This window comes from Convolutriloba macropyga, chromosome 15, assembly GCF_964194025.1.
Source record: "Convolutriloba macropyga chromosome 15, txConMacr16.3, whole genome shotgun sequence".
Lineage (NCBI taxonomy): Eukaryota > Metazoa > Xenacoelomorpha > Acoela > Convolutidae > Convolutriloba > Convolutriloba macropyga.
This window is the reverse complement of record NC_134482.1, coordinates 13,638,602-13,654,868: the sequence shown is the minus strand read 5'-3', so window position 1 is coordinate 13,654,868 and position 16,267 is coordinate 13,638,602. Positions and strand designations below refer to the sequence as shown.

The 16,267-nt window shown below is 34.0% G+C and overlaps 1 protein-coding gene across 1 annotated transcript; it reads left to right on the top strand.

Moving 5' to 3' along the window:
* The first annotated feature begins 14,047 nt into the window (after positions 1–14,047).
* LOC142353947 (glutathione S-transferase Mu 6-like) lies at positions 14,048–15,562 on the top strand. The gene is made up of 2 exons (XM_075406181.1): positions 14,048–14,625; positions 14,890–15,562. The coding sequence occupies exons 1-2, from the start codon at positions 14,397–14,399 to the stop codon at positions 15,318–15,320; spliced, it is 660 nt and encodes a 219-aa protein (XP_075262296.1). The 5' UTR covers positions 14,048–14,396; the 3' UTR covers positions 15,321–15,562.
* Positions 15,563–16,267: the final 705 nt, after the last annotated feature.

Below are 16,267 nucleotides of genomic sequence, written 5' to 3'. Positions count from 1 at the left end.
ACCCTCTCACCGACAGCAAATTTAACAATATCACGGCAACGGACGTGTTACCACAGATTGAATACTAAAAAAATGAAACAATAAAACTTGGCAAAATGAAGAGAATCCTAACCCATGAAGTGTAATAACCAAAAAAATGAGAATTATTGACGCACAAAACGACATTTCATATCCAAATTAGTGTTTCTAATGCCGGTTTATGAATAAAAAAAAGGCTGTTCATGGTGTCTTCACTCTTCACTCTCAATGGGCATATTTAATTTGAATTGATTAATTAAATGTTTATTTACAATGTAATTTTCTAAAGAAGTATAGCAATTTTCTTTTCTCTATAATCAGTTTTTAATTAAGGTCTTAGTGGTAATGTGGAATAATCCATTTTCCCCGCCTTTTCTTTTAGGATGAACTGTATGGGCCACATGAATTTTAAATCTGAAAAGATGTAGTCAAAATGTGCATATCTTAAAAAGAATTAAAATCATGAATTAAAAAAAATGCAATTTTCTCTGTAATTAGTTTATTTTCCCTAGTTTTGTCTCGACCAGTCCAGAATGAAGAAGGAGGAGGGTAAAAATCATAAAGAACATGCTGGAAAATCTCAAAAAGCCGGCTTTTCACCCAACTTGAGAAAAATTCCGACAACCTTTTAGCTATAAATTTCTTCAATTTCTACAGGTATTGTATGAATTTGTACTTTCCAAGGAGCCGAGAGCGAAAGCAATGGTAAACCTATCTTGGCTCACGAGCTTAGTTATGATTTTAACCTAATTCAGAGATAAATGCAATGTCTGATTCAGAGTCTGAATCAGAGAATTTCAGAGCAAATTGTGACATGAACAGACTCTGAATCAGCACTGAATGGTTTCTGAAAAACTTATAGATTCAGTACTGAATTACTCTGAAAGTTAAGTACGATGCTAAACGTTTTCTCGTCAGATTGGAAATCTGAGGTGTCAGATTCAAGAAGGCGATGCTCCCCGGGCTAAGGATTTTATCCAAAAATAACGAGGAAAGAGAAAGAGTGTAAAAAAAATTATAAAAAATTTATAAAGCATAAAAAAAAGACCATGAATCAAATATTTACTTGACATAGGGATTGGACTCGAGCATAATGAGTTTCTGCAAAGAAATTGACAAAGAATTATTGTGTGAATTTTGACTAATGAGACGTTAGCAAACTTGATGAAACTTTAGACGGAACGTAGATACCAGAGGACTGAGCGATCTTTATTGTTACTCTAAAACAAAAGTTCAATCAAATCTGATGCTTCGAAAATGACACTTGATCCAAGTCCGCAAGTCGAAAGTGAATAGATTCAGAGTTTGAATTTATATGTTAAACGAAAGAAAAAAACTTTCACAGAGAAGAAAGCTCTGGTAAAATTTAGATTTTCCAAAAAAAATTAAAACGATTGGTCCCAAAATGTGGCTGAAAATTTAGGTGAACTTAATCAGCTTTCATTATACAAGAATTCATTCTTGGGTTCCAAGTGAGCGCCGAAATCCCGTTTTTTGAATGACAAAAGGCATAAACTTATACAAATGATTTGAAAAAGAGCACAAATTCTTAATCATTGACATCATGCACATGCCGTTTCAATTTATGAGCAGGAAAATTCATTGTTAGATGCAAATTTCATGGTTGCAAAAACATTCGTGGAAATGGCAGGAAAAGGTGACTTTCAAAAAGAAAGATGTCAAAACCTTAGAAATTGAAAACAAAACTTTACCATTTTTCCCAGAGTGAAAAGGAAGGCCACGAATATCAAAAGCAATCAGTTTATCGCCAGAACTTAGAACATAAAATTTCTGATTTGAATGTTTCTCGTGGTGTTGTTCCCAAAATTCCTTCTATTTTCTCGTCCTTTGGGAGAACTGCTCTCGTCGATGTTACGGCGTAGCCAGTTTATGTTTGACATGAATTTGTTATTTTTCTCAGCTTCGGCTCTATACATGGAATTTTCTAATTTGGTCATGATCTCTAAATTTTGGTAATGTTGTTTTCTGTATCTCTTTCCATATAGTCTTGGCTGGCGTTTTTTCAGCGATTTGTCGATTATTTTTGGTAAAAAAATTACAGGCGTGTGTCCAGTCCGAAAAATTCTTTGAAGTATCTGTAACAGCCAGTTATCTGTCTTACGGTCATTGTGAAGATGCTGTCATTGGACGTTTATGGGTGGAAATTAATTCGCCCGAATGCACATTTTAAATCGATGGAGGAAAGAATTGGCAAGTTTTTTGTCTTCCACAATTTTGACTGAGACTTAGGCTGACGTCTTCTATATTTGGAAAGTGGGTTCCATTTTTTATATTTAGGTTGAATGACCGTAGCAACCTTTTGCCAAAATAGCGCAAAACCACTAAGTTGCAATACTTCAAACCCAGGAAAGACACACTTAAGGAGGTTTTCAACTTAATTTTGCCCATCAGTGATTTATGGTATGCTTCATTCTCATCGCAATAGCTAGGACAAAAAATTTTATAGGTAAAAAAATTGCAGTCCTTCTTTGACTCTTTGCTGAAACCGTACCAATTAAATTTTTTAAATTATTTTGGTTACAATATACGCTGTCCCTGCTTCTGTTAAAGAAACAACAAACTTTACAAGTTAATAGCGCCGACTAGATTTTAATTTGTAATATCGGTGTTGGTCGAATTAACTCAAAAATTTATTCGAAATTTTTGACTATCCTGAGCCTAAAATATTTCAATTTTTGTAGTGAAACAACCTTTACAGAAACAGAAAACGAACACATTTTTATTCTAATCATTGCGTTGATTGAGCGTTGAATTCAGTTCATATACAAGTGCATTAAGATGCTCAAAAAAATTCTGAAAATAGTTGCCTGGAACAAGTATTTGCATTTAAATGTTATAAAAATCGAAAATGATTAGAAAAAAAAGTTGAGTTCAGTGTAAGCGTTCCAAATTCGGTTCCAATGAATTGAGCCATGTCAAAGTTAATTTTTAATCTGTGTTAAAATTATCAAAATTAATTGTAGTTATCACTGTATTTTTGACCACTTGCACTTGTTTGATGGGTCTTCCGTTACGGGAGGAGTTCTTATTTTAGCAGTTATTATTTATTTTTTTTGTGTTCTTGTACAACAGTTGCACGTTTTGCAGATTTTGCACTGCTGCAACTGATAAATGGATGTATGAAATTGAAATCATGTTGCCTCTACGAAAACAAAATCTTGCGAAAATAGGTTTGTTAAATAATGGAATTGGTCTAAATATTGAAGAATAATAAAATATTTTTCAGTTTGGAACCGCATTAATCAACTTTAGCTCCGATAGTAAATCTAATTAAATACAATAAAATCGTAGAGGAGGATAAAACGTAAGAGCACAGTCAGAAGGTTAGGCTATTTCCAGTTAAAAAGCAGAACCTATAAACTCAATACCTCTTTTTTGATACTTTTCTGCAAAAAATCGATTGATTTAAAAAGCTAATTTTTTCAATTAAAATGGTACTCAATGAGAATTCACAATCAGTAGAGGCGTTTTTGGAATAGCTACCACGGCTAAACATTTAGCTGGCTTGACTAAATTAACAGAACTGAAATAATACTTCAAGTTTTGTCTGGTCTAAGCTGCCAAGCCACTAAAACGTTTATAAGTATGCCACATATTAAAATGCACTAGAGTTTAGGGATGAGATTACAGTTTCCTTAGTTGGCGAATAGCTGAAAGTTTTTAATTAGCCGAAATCATTATTGACTGATTTTTTTTTAAAATAATAACTTGAGATACTAATTCTAAACCAAGTTTCTAAATGAGCCACGCTATTTGTTTCTGTTTTATGTTTTGAAGAATACAGCGACGAGTCCGATTAATTTGAGTTTTAGCTCCGTTTTATTATGAGGAGCGATTAGCCGATCAGAAATGGCTCATGGGTGACAAAATATTTGTGAGTGATTTCTTCTTCTGGTCCGTTCTGGTCGATTGAGTGTCTAGAGCCCAGTTACCCAGACAAATCCAAATGAGGCCAGGTTCAAGAAAGAATTTGAAAGCTTGACCCAAATTGAAAACTACCTCAAAAGTGACAAATTCAGGAAATTCCCTATATGTGCGCCTGTTGCCCAATGGAAGGGAAAAGTTGAAGCTGATTTATAAGTCAAATTTAGCAGCAGTAAATTGTATCAATACTGCTACGACTGATAAGTTTTGGCACGAATTCCGGAATTTTGATTTAAAAAAACCAAGTTTCTGGTTCAAATGGTAATTTTCAAATCCTCAATAACAAATTGTTGATAATGAATTGTATCAATCCTATATAACATTTAACTGATAAATTTGCCACTTTTTCGAAAGTTGTGAATTAAGGTAACCAAATAATCAATTAAATGTATATCTGAATTTGAGTTGACCATAATTATCGCGTTTGATTTAATTGGCGTAATATTCGCAAGAGTCCAACGCTGTAATTGGAAAGTTGGACTTCCGATGTTATCGTTTCAAAAGATTTCTGATCCCCGTAATCTATCTGTAAATAACCTTCTTTTGATCTTGGATATCTGGAACACTCGATAAAACAATCTTAAAATACGAAATGCGAAATAAACAATAATGAATAATTGAACAGCAAAATGAAACTTGAAATAATTCATGATTTTTTAGGGGCTATAAATCTCAGAGGGGGTTGTGTGTGCAAACAATCAAGATCTTGGTTGCTTGTATTTTAGGAACCTGGTAATTTTTACCAAGATCACGTCAAGATTTAACTTGAACATTTAAATTGACAAGATCTTGTTGCAGGATTTCAAGCTTTGCCACGAAAGCAAGATCTGGAATGTCTTGGCCATGTGTCAAGATTTGTTTCCCGACGTATGATGAAAAAACTTTTGGAACCGAAGCTAATTTCGAAAAATTACTTAATAAGGTGCTGAGGTTTACTGAATTTATGTATGGAATTTTATTTCAGCAAAAATATTACATAATTTCGGCGCAATGGTAGTTAATGAATATCCCAACTAATAAATGCCTTCGTTGCAGGGAAGACCTAAACATGACAATGTCGGTGCCTCTTGGGTGTCGGGGGAATCGGTTTGGGGCGTCGACTTGCCTTCTTCATAGTTTGTTCTTTTCTTTGGTGATGTTTCTCAATAAAATATTAGTCCTCAAAATTACCTTTATTACATTGTTTCCACGTGCCTTTTTTGGCTCCAAATTGTTGTGTTCTGAATCAATATCTTTAAATTTATATTGATTATGAAAGCAAATTTTTCAGTAAACTTTTAGCGCCAATGTATGAAGATTATCGATGTCGATAACAAATCAATTTAGCTTGCACCCTGGTCCTATATAATGTTATATATTTTTCAAAATTCTTTAGACTCAATTTGCAAATAATTGAGAAAAAAGCATAATAAAGACAACAAAAAAATTTTTAAGAAATCAACTTATTAAGAAACTAAATATCGAAATTAAATATCGGCAATTGAGTACTGCGGTATAGATCTGGAGTGAGCTGGGGTTTAACCCAAAAAATGTCTGTTCTACACAAAAAATCTGTGGCCCTGCAACTGGCTGTTAGGTACTAAAAGTCTTTTATTTCAGTCAATAGAGGGGCGGGGGTGGGGGGAGTTTGACGAAAAACAAGCTGTTTGGTCACAGTTCTATCCCAGATTTGTTTACAAGCTAAATTTCTGTCAGATAACGTCTCCTGATTTACTATTCGGATCACCGTTGAAAATAATGACAAGGGCGATAACATGTCCCGGCTAAAAACAGCTGTTTGCCGATTAATTTAAAGTTTTGTGGTTATCGGTCATTTTTTCGCAATCTACAACCAGCACAACCATTCACTCATTCGTGATTTAGTCTTCGACTTTCAATTACCACATTTATTCAATTTCCAAAAACTCGTTTCTAATAGACAATCTCAAGGCTTCATTCATTTGTTTCTTAAAATTAATTCGTTTAATTAAAATTAATCGGCGAGTAGGCAAAAAGAAGTAAAAGCTGCAGCCACTCGATAAGTTAGAACGAAACGATTAAATTTGGTCATCTAAGATTAATTTATACGGCACATATATTTGCTTTCATCCCTTAAAAGGGACACCTTCAGTTTTTTTGACAGTCAAGACAGATTCGCGATGATATACTGGTGGATAAAAACATCACGACCGGGGATTTAATCATATTGATGGTCTAAGGGGGAAGGGGGTCATAAAACACTTGGGCCGGGGAAAGGGGCAGGATGGATCTGGAGTAATAGATTCTTAGAAGAGTTTATATATTTTCTAAATCAATCTTTGATTAGAAGTTATTGTCGGCCATTTTGTTCTCGCAAACGTAGAAAATTCCCAACTTTTTGCATTCTTCTCAACTATCAAGAAGTACTCTTTGTTATTGTGTGGAAATTAACAATGAATTGCCAGCTATAGTACCACAATTTGGCTATCATCGTATGAAAGATACATATGAAACCTTTCTCTTTTGCTAAGCAAATTGTTGAGCCCTGCTGGCTTCATTCTTGCCCTTGATTCAAAAGTAATGATTAAATTCCATTTTTTAAACCATGTTTTCCAAAATCTTTCACAGACTATTTACAAGATGTGAGATGAGAATGGTTAGAACATCTTATGCAACAAAAATCAGATAACCCCTATACGGTTTTGTCATGCTTCTCTTTTTTACTGTAGTTCCTTAGAATCTGTTCTTAGCTTACTTTATCACTAAAAATATCCTCAGTTACTGGTTACATATATAACGTATTAACCCTAGTTATGAAAAATTTGAAATCCTGCAAGAATCTTGCGAGAAATCTTGCAAAGGAATGCATAGTTCTTCCTTTTTTCTTGCAAGAATTTTGCAGGTTTTTGAATCCATCTTGCAAGAATCTTGGAAATTTTTGGAAAAGGCTTCGAGCGCACTTTTGTCTGGACAATGGTCTGGAACTTGCCTGATCAGAGGTCACTTTGGTCTGAGACGGTCTGCTCAGCGGTCACTTTGGTCTGGTACTGTCAGATCAGAGGCAATTTCAAGCTGACACTAGTCTGATCAGAGGCCGATTCAAACGCACACTTGTCTGACCAGAGAAAAATTTTAGCGGATTTTTTTTCACGTTTTTTTGGTTTTTTTACTGACATTTGTTGTCTCTAGTAAGAGTCAACAAATAAAGCAGCATTCTGATCAGAACTCCAACTGAAAATCTGATGGCTTTAATCAGAACCAAGGGGTCCAGCTGATAGCAACTGCCAGTCCCCTCAAGAAAAGATTTTGATTCAAAGTAGATCAAGACGTTTTTATGCAAAGCTGTCTAAGTTCAATTGTTCAGTTAAAAAAATAAATTACTGGCATGCTCATAAAAAATTATTGGGCACTTTTTGTTTTATTTTTATTAGCAATTTTTTTAAAACTGGCTTTTCGTTAGTTGAACATAAGATTGATAACATCGATTTTCATGAAATGAATATATTATAGCGATATTGAGAGATTTGTTCACGTTTAAAGTCATTCTCTGATCAGACTACTTTGAACGCACTTTAGTCTAAACAGAGGCAACTTTGAGCGCACTTCAGTTTGATCAGGGGCTATTTTGAGCGCACAATAGACTGATCAGAGGTAATTTCGAGCGCACTTTAAGCGCACACGGAGCTTCGAGCTCACGATAGTCCAATCAGAGGATACTTCACTCTGGCTCCGTCTGATCAGAGGTCGCTTTTGTCTGGGACGGTCTGATCAGAAGGCATTTCCTGTCTGGACCTCAACCTGGGAAGGCATTGTAGTTCGCAAACATAAGCTCAAGTCAGCAAATTTCAATCATTTTAGATTTCTAAAATAAACAAAGAATTCATAATTGTTGTTTGAGGCACATCTATCTGGGTACTCAAAGTTACTAAAAAGCACTAAATAATTTATAAAAATTTTGATAAATGAGAATCGTTTTATTGGCTATCAGCTTCATGTTATTTTCAAGTTTTTTTATTTAAGCAACCAAACGCTGAGCTCTTTCTTAAAAACTGTGAGATTTATTCAAATCTAAAGCTGTAAAATGAGCACGAGTGGGATCAATTTCTGATTTTCTGCTTATTGGTTTCTTATTTACGAGGAGTAGGGTTCATAGGTAGCAGCCAAATTGCAATAACTCTTAACTAATTGTGATACAGGGTAACGATCTTGTGTTAGTAAAAAGTTTATTCAATTGTTTTTTTCTGGTCAATTTTGAAAAATCTTGTACGTCACTGATTTCGCCAGAAAGTTAAAAAACCGTTCAGCAATTCTTTCTATCCCCAACTTGGTAAATAACTCTTTGTTTAATTACTCTTCTTATTTATGTACCATGAGACATTCATTATGTAATAATTTACAATTCGAGTTCTAGCTATCCAATTCCTCTTCACTTCTAAGTCTAAACTGGTCGTAGTTAGACAGTGGAATGTTACTTACAAGGTGGTAGTCAAGCAAGCCAAATTTTGACAATGGGGTCCAGTAAGCCAACAAATTGGCAGTACCGCTTATTGTAAATTGCCCCCGGTTCGCAGCGATAACCGGCCCGCGGTTTCTGCATTACAACCCACAGCAGATGAGAGGAATGGCCATGGGTAGTCGTCAACTGAGGCCCGTGACCCTTAGATGTCAAAAAATTGACGTATTTTTGTTTCTTTGTTGCATCGCAACACATTATACATTATAGTTCTATGTGCACTCATGATTGTATCGGTTAACAATGTATTTTTTTGTGATAGATTATATAACTATTACATAATTTTCAGCTTGCTTTTATGTCGGCTTACTTTGTGTTCACCAACTCACAATCTTGCTCCGTAAAATCTACGCAATTAGAATATTGGTGATTCGCACAAAGTATTTGAGTCAGTTATTTCGACATGAAGCAAACTTGGATGGAAAAACTTCTTACCCTCCTTGCTGAAGAAAATATTACTGTTGCTTCAATATTACAGCCGCCATCTGACTCTGTGCTTTTGCTTACAGAGCCTTACTAAAAAGAAACAATAGACAATAGTTGGATCATCAGCTCTAAAATACTGAATAAAAGGTCATCAAAGAACAGCTTCTCTCCTATATATTAATATAGGCGCAAGAAGCGATGTCACACTCTCAGTTTGAAGAATCCCCAAAAACAAGATTGACAATCTGACCATAACGGAATCTAATCCAAAACGCTTATAACAGACAAAAGACAGACAAAAGAAAATCACTTGGGATCAGTGTGTCTAAGTCTTTCTTACAACTAAAAAGTTGTGTGGTGAATCAATTAAAGTGTTATGGGGAAAGTTAAAAAAACACAGGCAAAAAAATAATTGGGAAATAAAGACGAAACAATTATTCTAGACGTTTTCTCCGGAAACACATTCGAATTTGAGATGCAAAAGAAATGTTAGTTGATCCGCACTGGACATTAAACTGTTTCCACAAGGTAACCTTGAAATAATACATTTGGAATTCAATTTATATTACAATAGATCTTTATTTATGTCAATTGGTTAATTATTCGTGGAGAAATTAACGATAAACTTTGCGCATATCTATAAAACAAGTAAAAATAGGTGTTGAGTATGAACCTGTCTTTTGATCTACTGAATGTAATTTACCAATCAACAATTCCTTTGAATTGTATTGTTGAGAGAATTATATGGGCAAAAACCTCATATCCCAAATGTCAATTGTGGCGGAAATAATTTTTGAAGAAAAAAATTGTGCGTTGTACAGAAAAGTGTGGTAATTAAAAGTATTCAAGTGTTCAATTTTTCCTTCAGGGGAGCAATTATAAAGCAACTGGTTTTATTTGAGTTGGTTTAGTTTTGTCATTGAAAATTGTCAGCATGCGAGGGCTCAGTTACACAGGATTGTTAGATTAGAACATTTTCGAAAGTTTTGTTTTTAAATTTTGCTATGTTTTACAAATCATTTGTTCTTCTTTTTTTGCTAAATAAGACAACTATCGTTGTTACATAACTGTGATGAAACAATTATAACTTCTTTATTCTCCTGACCCTTTCGTGCACAAATAACATTTTATCACACTTGTCTCAAAGTAAAACTGAGTTTCTGTTTTTAAGGTTTTTTAGAATGCCCGGGTCGAGGTGTCCCCGCTAAAAATTGTTAAAAGATGTAAGATTTGCTGTGAATTTGAATAAAAAGTGTAAGATTTGGGCTCAATTCAATAAATGCGGTGATAAAAAACTCCTAATCGGCGAAAATTTTTTTCAATGCTTTTGCGGTGAAAAAACAATTCAACTCTTGCGGTGAAAAAATTGCAGTACCATCGGTAGCGGTGAAATATTTTTTTCACCCCTTAAGCGGTGAAAATTAAAAATTCGCCGTAAAAACCGCAAATCTTACAAAACTTCATCTCATTCGTTTTTCATAAGGTTTATTGAATCTGATTAAAATTCACAAGAAAGATCACTGAAGTAAGTGACAGACGGCGCAGTGGAATAAGAAGTTGATAAAATGCCAAAGGCGAGAATTTCGAACCCTTGTGCGGGAGTTTCTTTATCAAAAAAGTTCAGTGAATGCGGTGAAAGTGAAATTTTTCCCGCCAAAAACCGCAAATCTAACAAATATTCACCTCTAGATACCGCAACTCTTTCAAATGTTCACCGCTTCCACTGCATTCATCGCAAAAAGATGCGGGCGCTTTGCTGTTAAAAAGTTTTTTTTCACCACTATTTACCGCTTGCTGTTAAAAAGTTTTTTTTCACCACTATTTACCGCTAATCTTACACTTTTTTAAACCAAACCTCGACCCGGGAGGCAAGTTTAGTTTTTAAGCAAAAAATGACGTAACTGGTTAAAAAAAAAAGTTTGTTATTGCTGGATTTTCATGAACCAGCTCATTGTTAACCTGTGTTAAGAACTATATAATAGTGATTTATTCATCTATTGCTTCATTTTTTAATCCAAGAATCTCTAACTGCTTTCTTTACTTTTGAATTTGTTTTTTTAATCATTGGTTTAAATTTTTTATGAAATTGAAATTTTGTGAGTTTGAGGATAATTATTTTGCCAAACGTGTCTTCTACAATGTCTGATGGTTCGAAAATCCAATAACTTGTTTTTAATTTGATTGCTATTGTTATTATCGTTGAGAACAGTTTGGTTGACAAAATATTTTTACATCATACAAAAATTCGGGATTTGATTTTATTAAGAAGTAATTTTGAGTTATTAGCAATGTTGGTCTGAGCTATGGCCTATTTGGAACTCATAGTTCGCTGCTGTGGTATTAATTTAACCATAGCGGAACTAACTTTAAGCCTAGAAAAAACAGATAAGTAAAACTTCTTCTGATGTTTTTGATCTTGTTTTAAAGCAATAATCCTTTTTACCGGGAAAACTTTTGAGAATTTTTTTGGGATAAATAAAAACTAAAATAAACTAAACTAAGCGTACAAGAGAAAATATATAAATCCAAGTTGTTGTAATTTAGTGCAGTTATGCACTATTTTTAGGGCGAATTTGACTAGCACTCAACCTGATTAATCAATATCTAATTCCCATAATTGTATGAAAAAATAAATAAATAAACTATATGTGTCATTTTTAACCGTTTCTTAGAAAAATAGAAATGCTGACAGATGACTAGCAACAATTAGTTTCAAACTTCCTGATTAAAGCAATTTTCGGAACTGTTTTTTATCGCAACCATAACTCCGCGGGGTCTTCCCACCATAGCCTCCCCCAGCATAGTGGCTATATACCCGGGCCGAGGATTTTGCCCAAAATAACGGGGAAACATACATACATACATACATACTTATATACATGCATACACACATACATACATACATACATACATACATACATACATACATACATACATACATACATAGATACATACATACATACATACATACATACATACATACATACATACATACATACATACATACATACATACATACATACATACATACATACATACATACATACATACATACATACATACATACATACATACATACATACATACATACATACATACATACATACATACATACATACATACATACATACATACATACATACATACATACATACATACATACATACATACATACATACATACATACATACATACATACATACATACATACATACATACATACATACATACATACATACATACATACATACATACATACATACATACATACATACATACATACATACATACATACATACATACATACATACATACATACATACATACATACATACATACATACATACATACATACATACATACATACATACATACATACATACATACATACATACATACATACATACATACACCCGTTGAAAAGAAGGAAATAATTGGGCAAAACAGTGTAATTGTAGTGTAATTCTAAGACTGTAATTTCTTCAAAATTGCGGTGTAATTCTAAGAGTGTAATCGTCTCAAAATTACACTTTTCACTCTTTTTCCCACTAAAAATTGGACGAAAGAGTGTCCGCTCTTTACACCTGGAAGTGGAAAGGGCTTTACACCTTAATCTCGCTTAATAACGGTGTACTAGGGGTGGACAACTCGGGCCGGGTAGATTACCCCTATCTCCGTATTTATACTTTAACGGTGATGGGTGCTATAACTTCATGGCGCGGCTTAAATGAGAAAAGCCCAGTTTTTGATGTTTTAGAACATATTTCGGACCTATTCTGTCCCCCTCCCCCTTACTGGGTATGTAGTTTTTAAGCCCCCAAAGCACGAACTATATCTTTAACTGGTAATTAACGTGCTATATAACAACGCACAATTTGTAACGGGGGGTCATAAAAACAGAGGGGAGCTGATCAGAATAGATCTCAATCATCATCCATCGAAGGGTGGAGGCGGGCATATTGACAAATTGGAGGGGGACATATTCGAGAGCTTTCTCCCCGAATTGGGCTATTGATTTCCATGGAAGAAGCAGCCTTTATCAATGGATGTAAGAGCATTTTCACAATTATAATCCCATCGAAGAATGTTCCCCGTGCCTGACCGTCAGTTAGCATTAGAACTAATTCACAAAAACATCAACTTTCATGAATGATACAGGAAGTTTTCAGAATAGTTGAGAAAAATTCTTAGAATGTGTTTTTAAATTTTTGAAAATTTTGTGTAAACTAGTCAAAAAACAGTCCTGCTGAAAACTAATCAATAAAACACGGTCAGCGTGCAATTGACTTATAGTCTTACCAGTAATAGCTATCCCAATTCTGATTATGTTAAAAATATAACTGACCATTTTTGAATGGAAACCGTGCGCTCTGAAACAGAGAAGAGATTTTTAGTGAGACGCATAAACTGTTTGACATAAATTTGTTTATTGGTAGGAAAATTTCAGATGAATATTTTTGCGGTATTTTTTTTTAAACTTGTTGAGTTATTTTTGACCAAATTTGTAGACAATGTTCCCAAAATTGAATGTTTCACTGATGTTGCTAATAGTTATGCTGTCGAACTTATATCTTGAAAAATACTGTTAATCAAAATAAAGTTAAAAATAGCGTTATGTAAATAAAAAATATTGTAAAATATTCTGAAGCATAACAATGTTTTATTATTGAATATTAGCGATTTTTGTTGCAATTTTTTTTTTAAATTTCATGTTTCGGATGGTTTAGTTTCAGCGTGCTCTGTGCTTTAAAATATCAATTTCCTTCGAATTTTCGCTATCTTTATACAGTTATCTGCAAGTTTTTAGTGTTGATCAAATTTTTCTATTTAGCATACCTTCTCCTTTTAGCCCAAACTCTTATGTTTGTTTTGTACGTTTTTTATCTGAATGTTTTTATCTGAACTCGGAATTATTAATACATCATCTACATATTGTTAGTCCCATAGAGTACCAAAGCATGCGGTTCAACATTTGCAAGTGAACAACAAAGTGCTGATCTCTGCAAGCTTTAAATTTGACCTTTGGCCTTTCAAATTTGTAATAGCGTTGCAATTTTATGAGACCAATTATTAAGCATGTTCCAAAATTGAAAAAATCAATTGTTCAAAAAGCTTACAAAAATGTAATAAATTATCATTGTGATCATTTAAATTGTCAAGGCCTTTTCCCTCAGCCTCCATTTTATCTGTTTTTCTCCATGTTGTAATTTCGAAGCTCTTGCTTTAGTTTGATAATTAGTTTTTGTATAATCTGAGTTCAACTCATCCTCAATTTAACTTTTTGTTTGTAGCTTAATCAAATGCATACGTTTGTTGATCTTATATGAAATATCCATCTCATTGAAAGACCTTCAATTAATTGAGCAAATTGCTTAATAATTCACCAACATTATTTAGAGTTCAAATATTGTTACCTTCAGTTGTTATTAACCAACACTGAGGCCATAAACAGCTGATCACATAGAAAAATATATAACTGATTAAAGAGAGATCAATCACTGAGCAAACATCTGAGTTTTGCGCAGCGTAATCAATAATGACTCTCAAACTGGGCTATTGGAACGTACGAGGCACGGGAGAGCCAATCAGATTGCTCCTGGAATACCTTGAAGTGCCCTATGAATGGAAAGAATACACTTTCGACAACGCCCAGGATTGGTTCGAAAACGACAAGGTCAACTTGGGAATTGAGTTCCCAAATTTGCCCTACTTGATTGATGGGGAGTTCAAAACTGCTCAGAATCAGACAATCCTTAAGTACTTGGGTAAGAACATTTCTCTACAAATATCTTTCAACTTTTTTCCTCAAACTTTGGAGGAGTCATTCACAGAAAACAAAATCCGATAAAAATTTTGTTGATTCTAATAGATAACGTTTCAATGTTATGAAAAAAATCGGTTATTTTCTACAAAACTTCCTACGTTTAATAGGAACTTTTTCTGCTGTTTTCCAAATTCAACTCAAACAATTGAGAATGAAATAAAAGTATGAGAGTATTTGGATTTTTATAATATCTGTTATCATTTAGGTCGGAAGTATGGTTTGTTCGGAGGCGAAACAAACGTCGAAATTTCGAAACAAGAAGCGATGATGGACAACGTCTTCGATTTCAGACTCAGATTTGGGATCATTTGCTACCAAAGCGATTTCCACGTCAAGAAAATAGAATTCCTGGAAACACTTCCCGCCAGACTGGTTTATTACGAGGAGCGATTAGCCAATCAGAAATGGCTCATGGGTAAAAAAATATTTGTAGGCGATTTCTTCTTCTGGTCTGGTCTGGACGCGATTGAGTGTCTAGAGCCAAGCTACCTGGACAAATTCCCAAATGTGGCCAGATTCAAAAAAGAATTTGAAAGTTTGCCCCAAATTGATAAGTACCTCAAAAGTGACAAATTCAAGAAATTCCCCATAAGTGGGCCCATTGCCACATGGGGCGGAAAAGATGAAGCGGATTAAAAATAAAGACTTGCTTGTACTGATCTATATTAGTTCTCCGTAACATCTGATTAATTTTAACGCAAATTCAGGAACTGTTTTTCAAATCAAAAAAGTCCTGATAAAATGGAAAGTTCCAGATACTACATAATATTTTTTTGATATCGAATTGTTTCAACACTCTAAAATAACTTAACTGGTAAATTGATCCAGGAGTTCAAGAGTAACAACTTAAACCGAAAAAATTTATTATTATTCAATTGTTTTTTTCTGAGGTCCAGAAATCATTAAGACGCAGGGAGGGGTAATGTAATTCTCTAAGATAACAAGACGGTGATCATACAGTTAGATCTTCAACATTATCAAAAAGATTCCTGCCGTAGACCGAACCAGATGGAAAGACTCCCTGGCTGACATGTTCAAGCACAATGCTAAACTCGACCGACGTTTGACTGCGTACGGTCTTTTTATAAGTACACCTCTCAACTAACGAGACATTTAATGGGTCTACAAACACCGTCTTTTCATCTGTCCTAATTGGAGTGAAGAAATATTGAAATTTTCCATTAGACAGTTTTCCTCATATCAATGAAATGAAAGTGTCTTTTCCACAATGGGCCCTCATTATGGCACAAAAACCGTAAATTTGTTGGTGTGAGTGTGTAGTTATATATATATATATATATATATATATATATATATATATATATATATATATATATATATATATATATATATATATATATATATATATATATATATATATATATATATATATGTATATATAATATGTTTGTGTGTGTGTGTGTGTGTGTATGTGTGTGTGTGGGAGGGGCGGGGGGGGGATGCTACAAGCCCCCTAAGATAGGCGGAAGCTCTAATGGGAAAGACACAGAAAGCCTCGAATTAACGCGTCAGCTGCAATTAGGTTGTGCTTGGGTCCAATTAGCCGTGTTTTCAAATTAAAA

What these genes read in the sequence shown, in the direction of transcription:
- LOC142353947 (XM_075406181.1), top strand. Translation starts at nt 14,397, where the DNA reads ATGACTCTCAAACTGGGCTATTGGAACGTACGAGGCACGGGAGAGCCA. An exon ending in GACAATCCTTAAGTACTTGG is followed by an intron (nt 14,626 to 14,889) that starts GTAAGAACATTT and finishes GTTATCATTTAG; the next exon opens with GTCGGAAGTATGGTTTGTTC.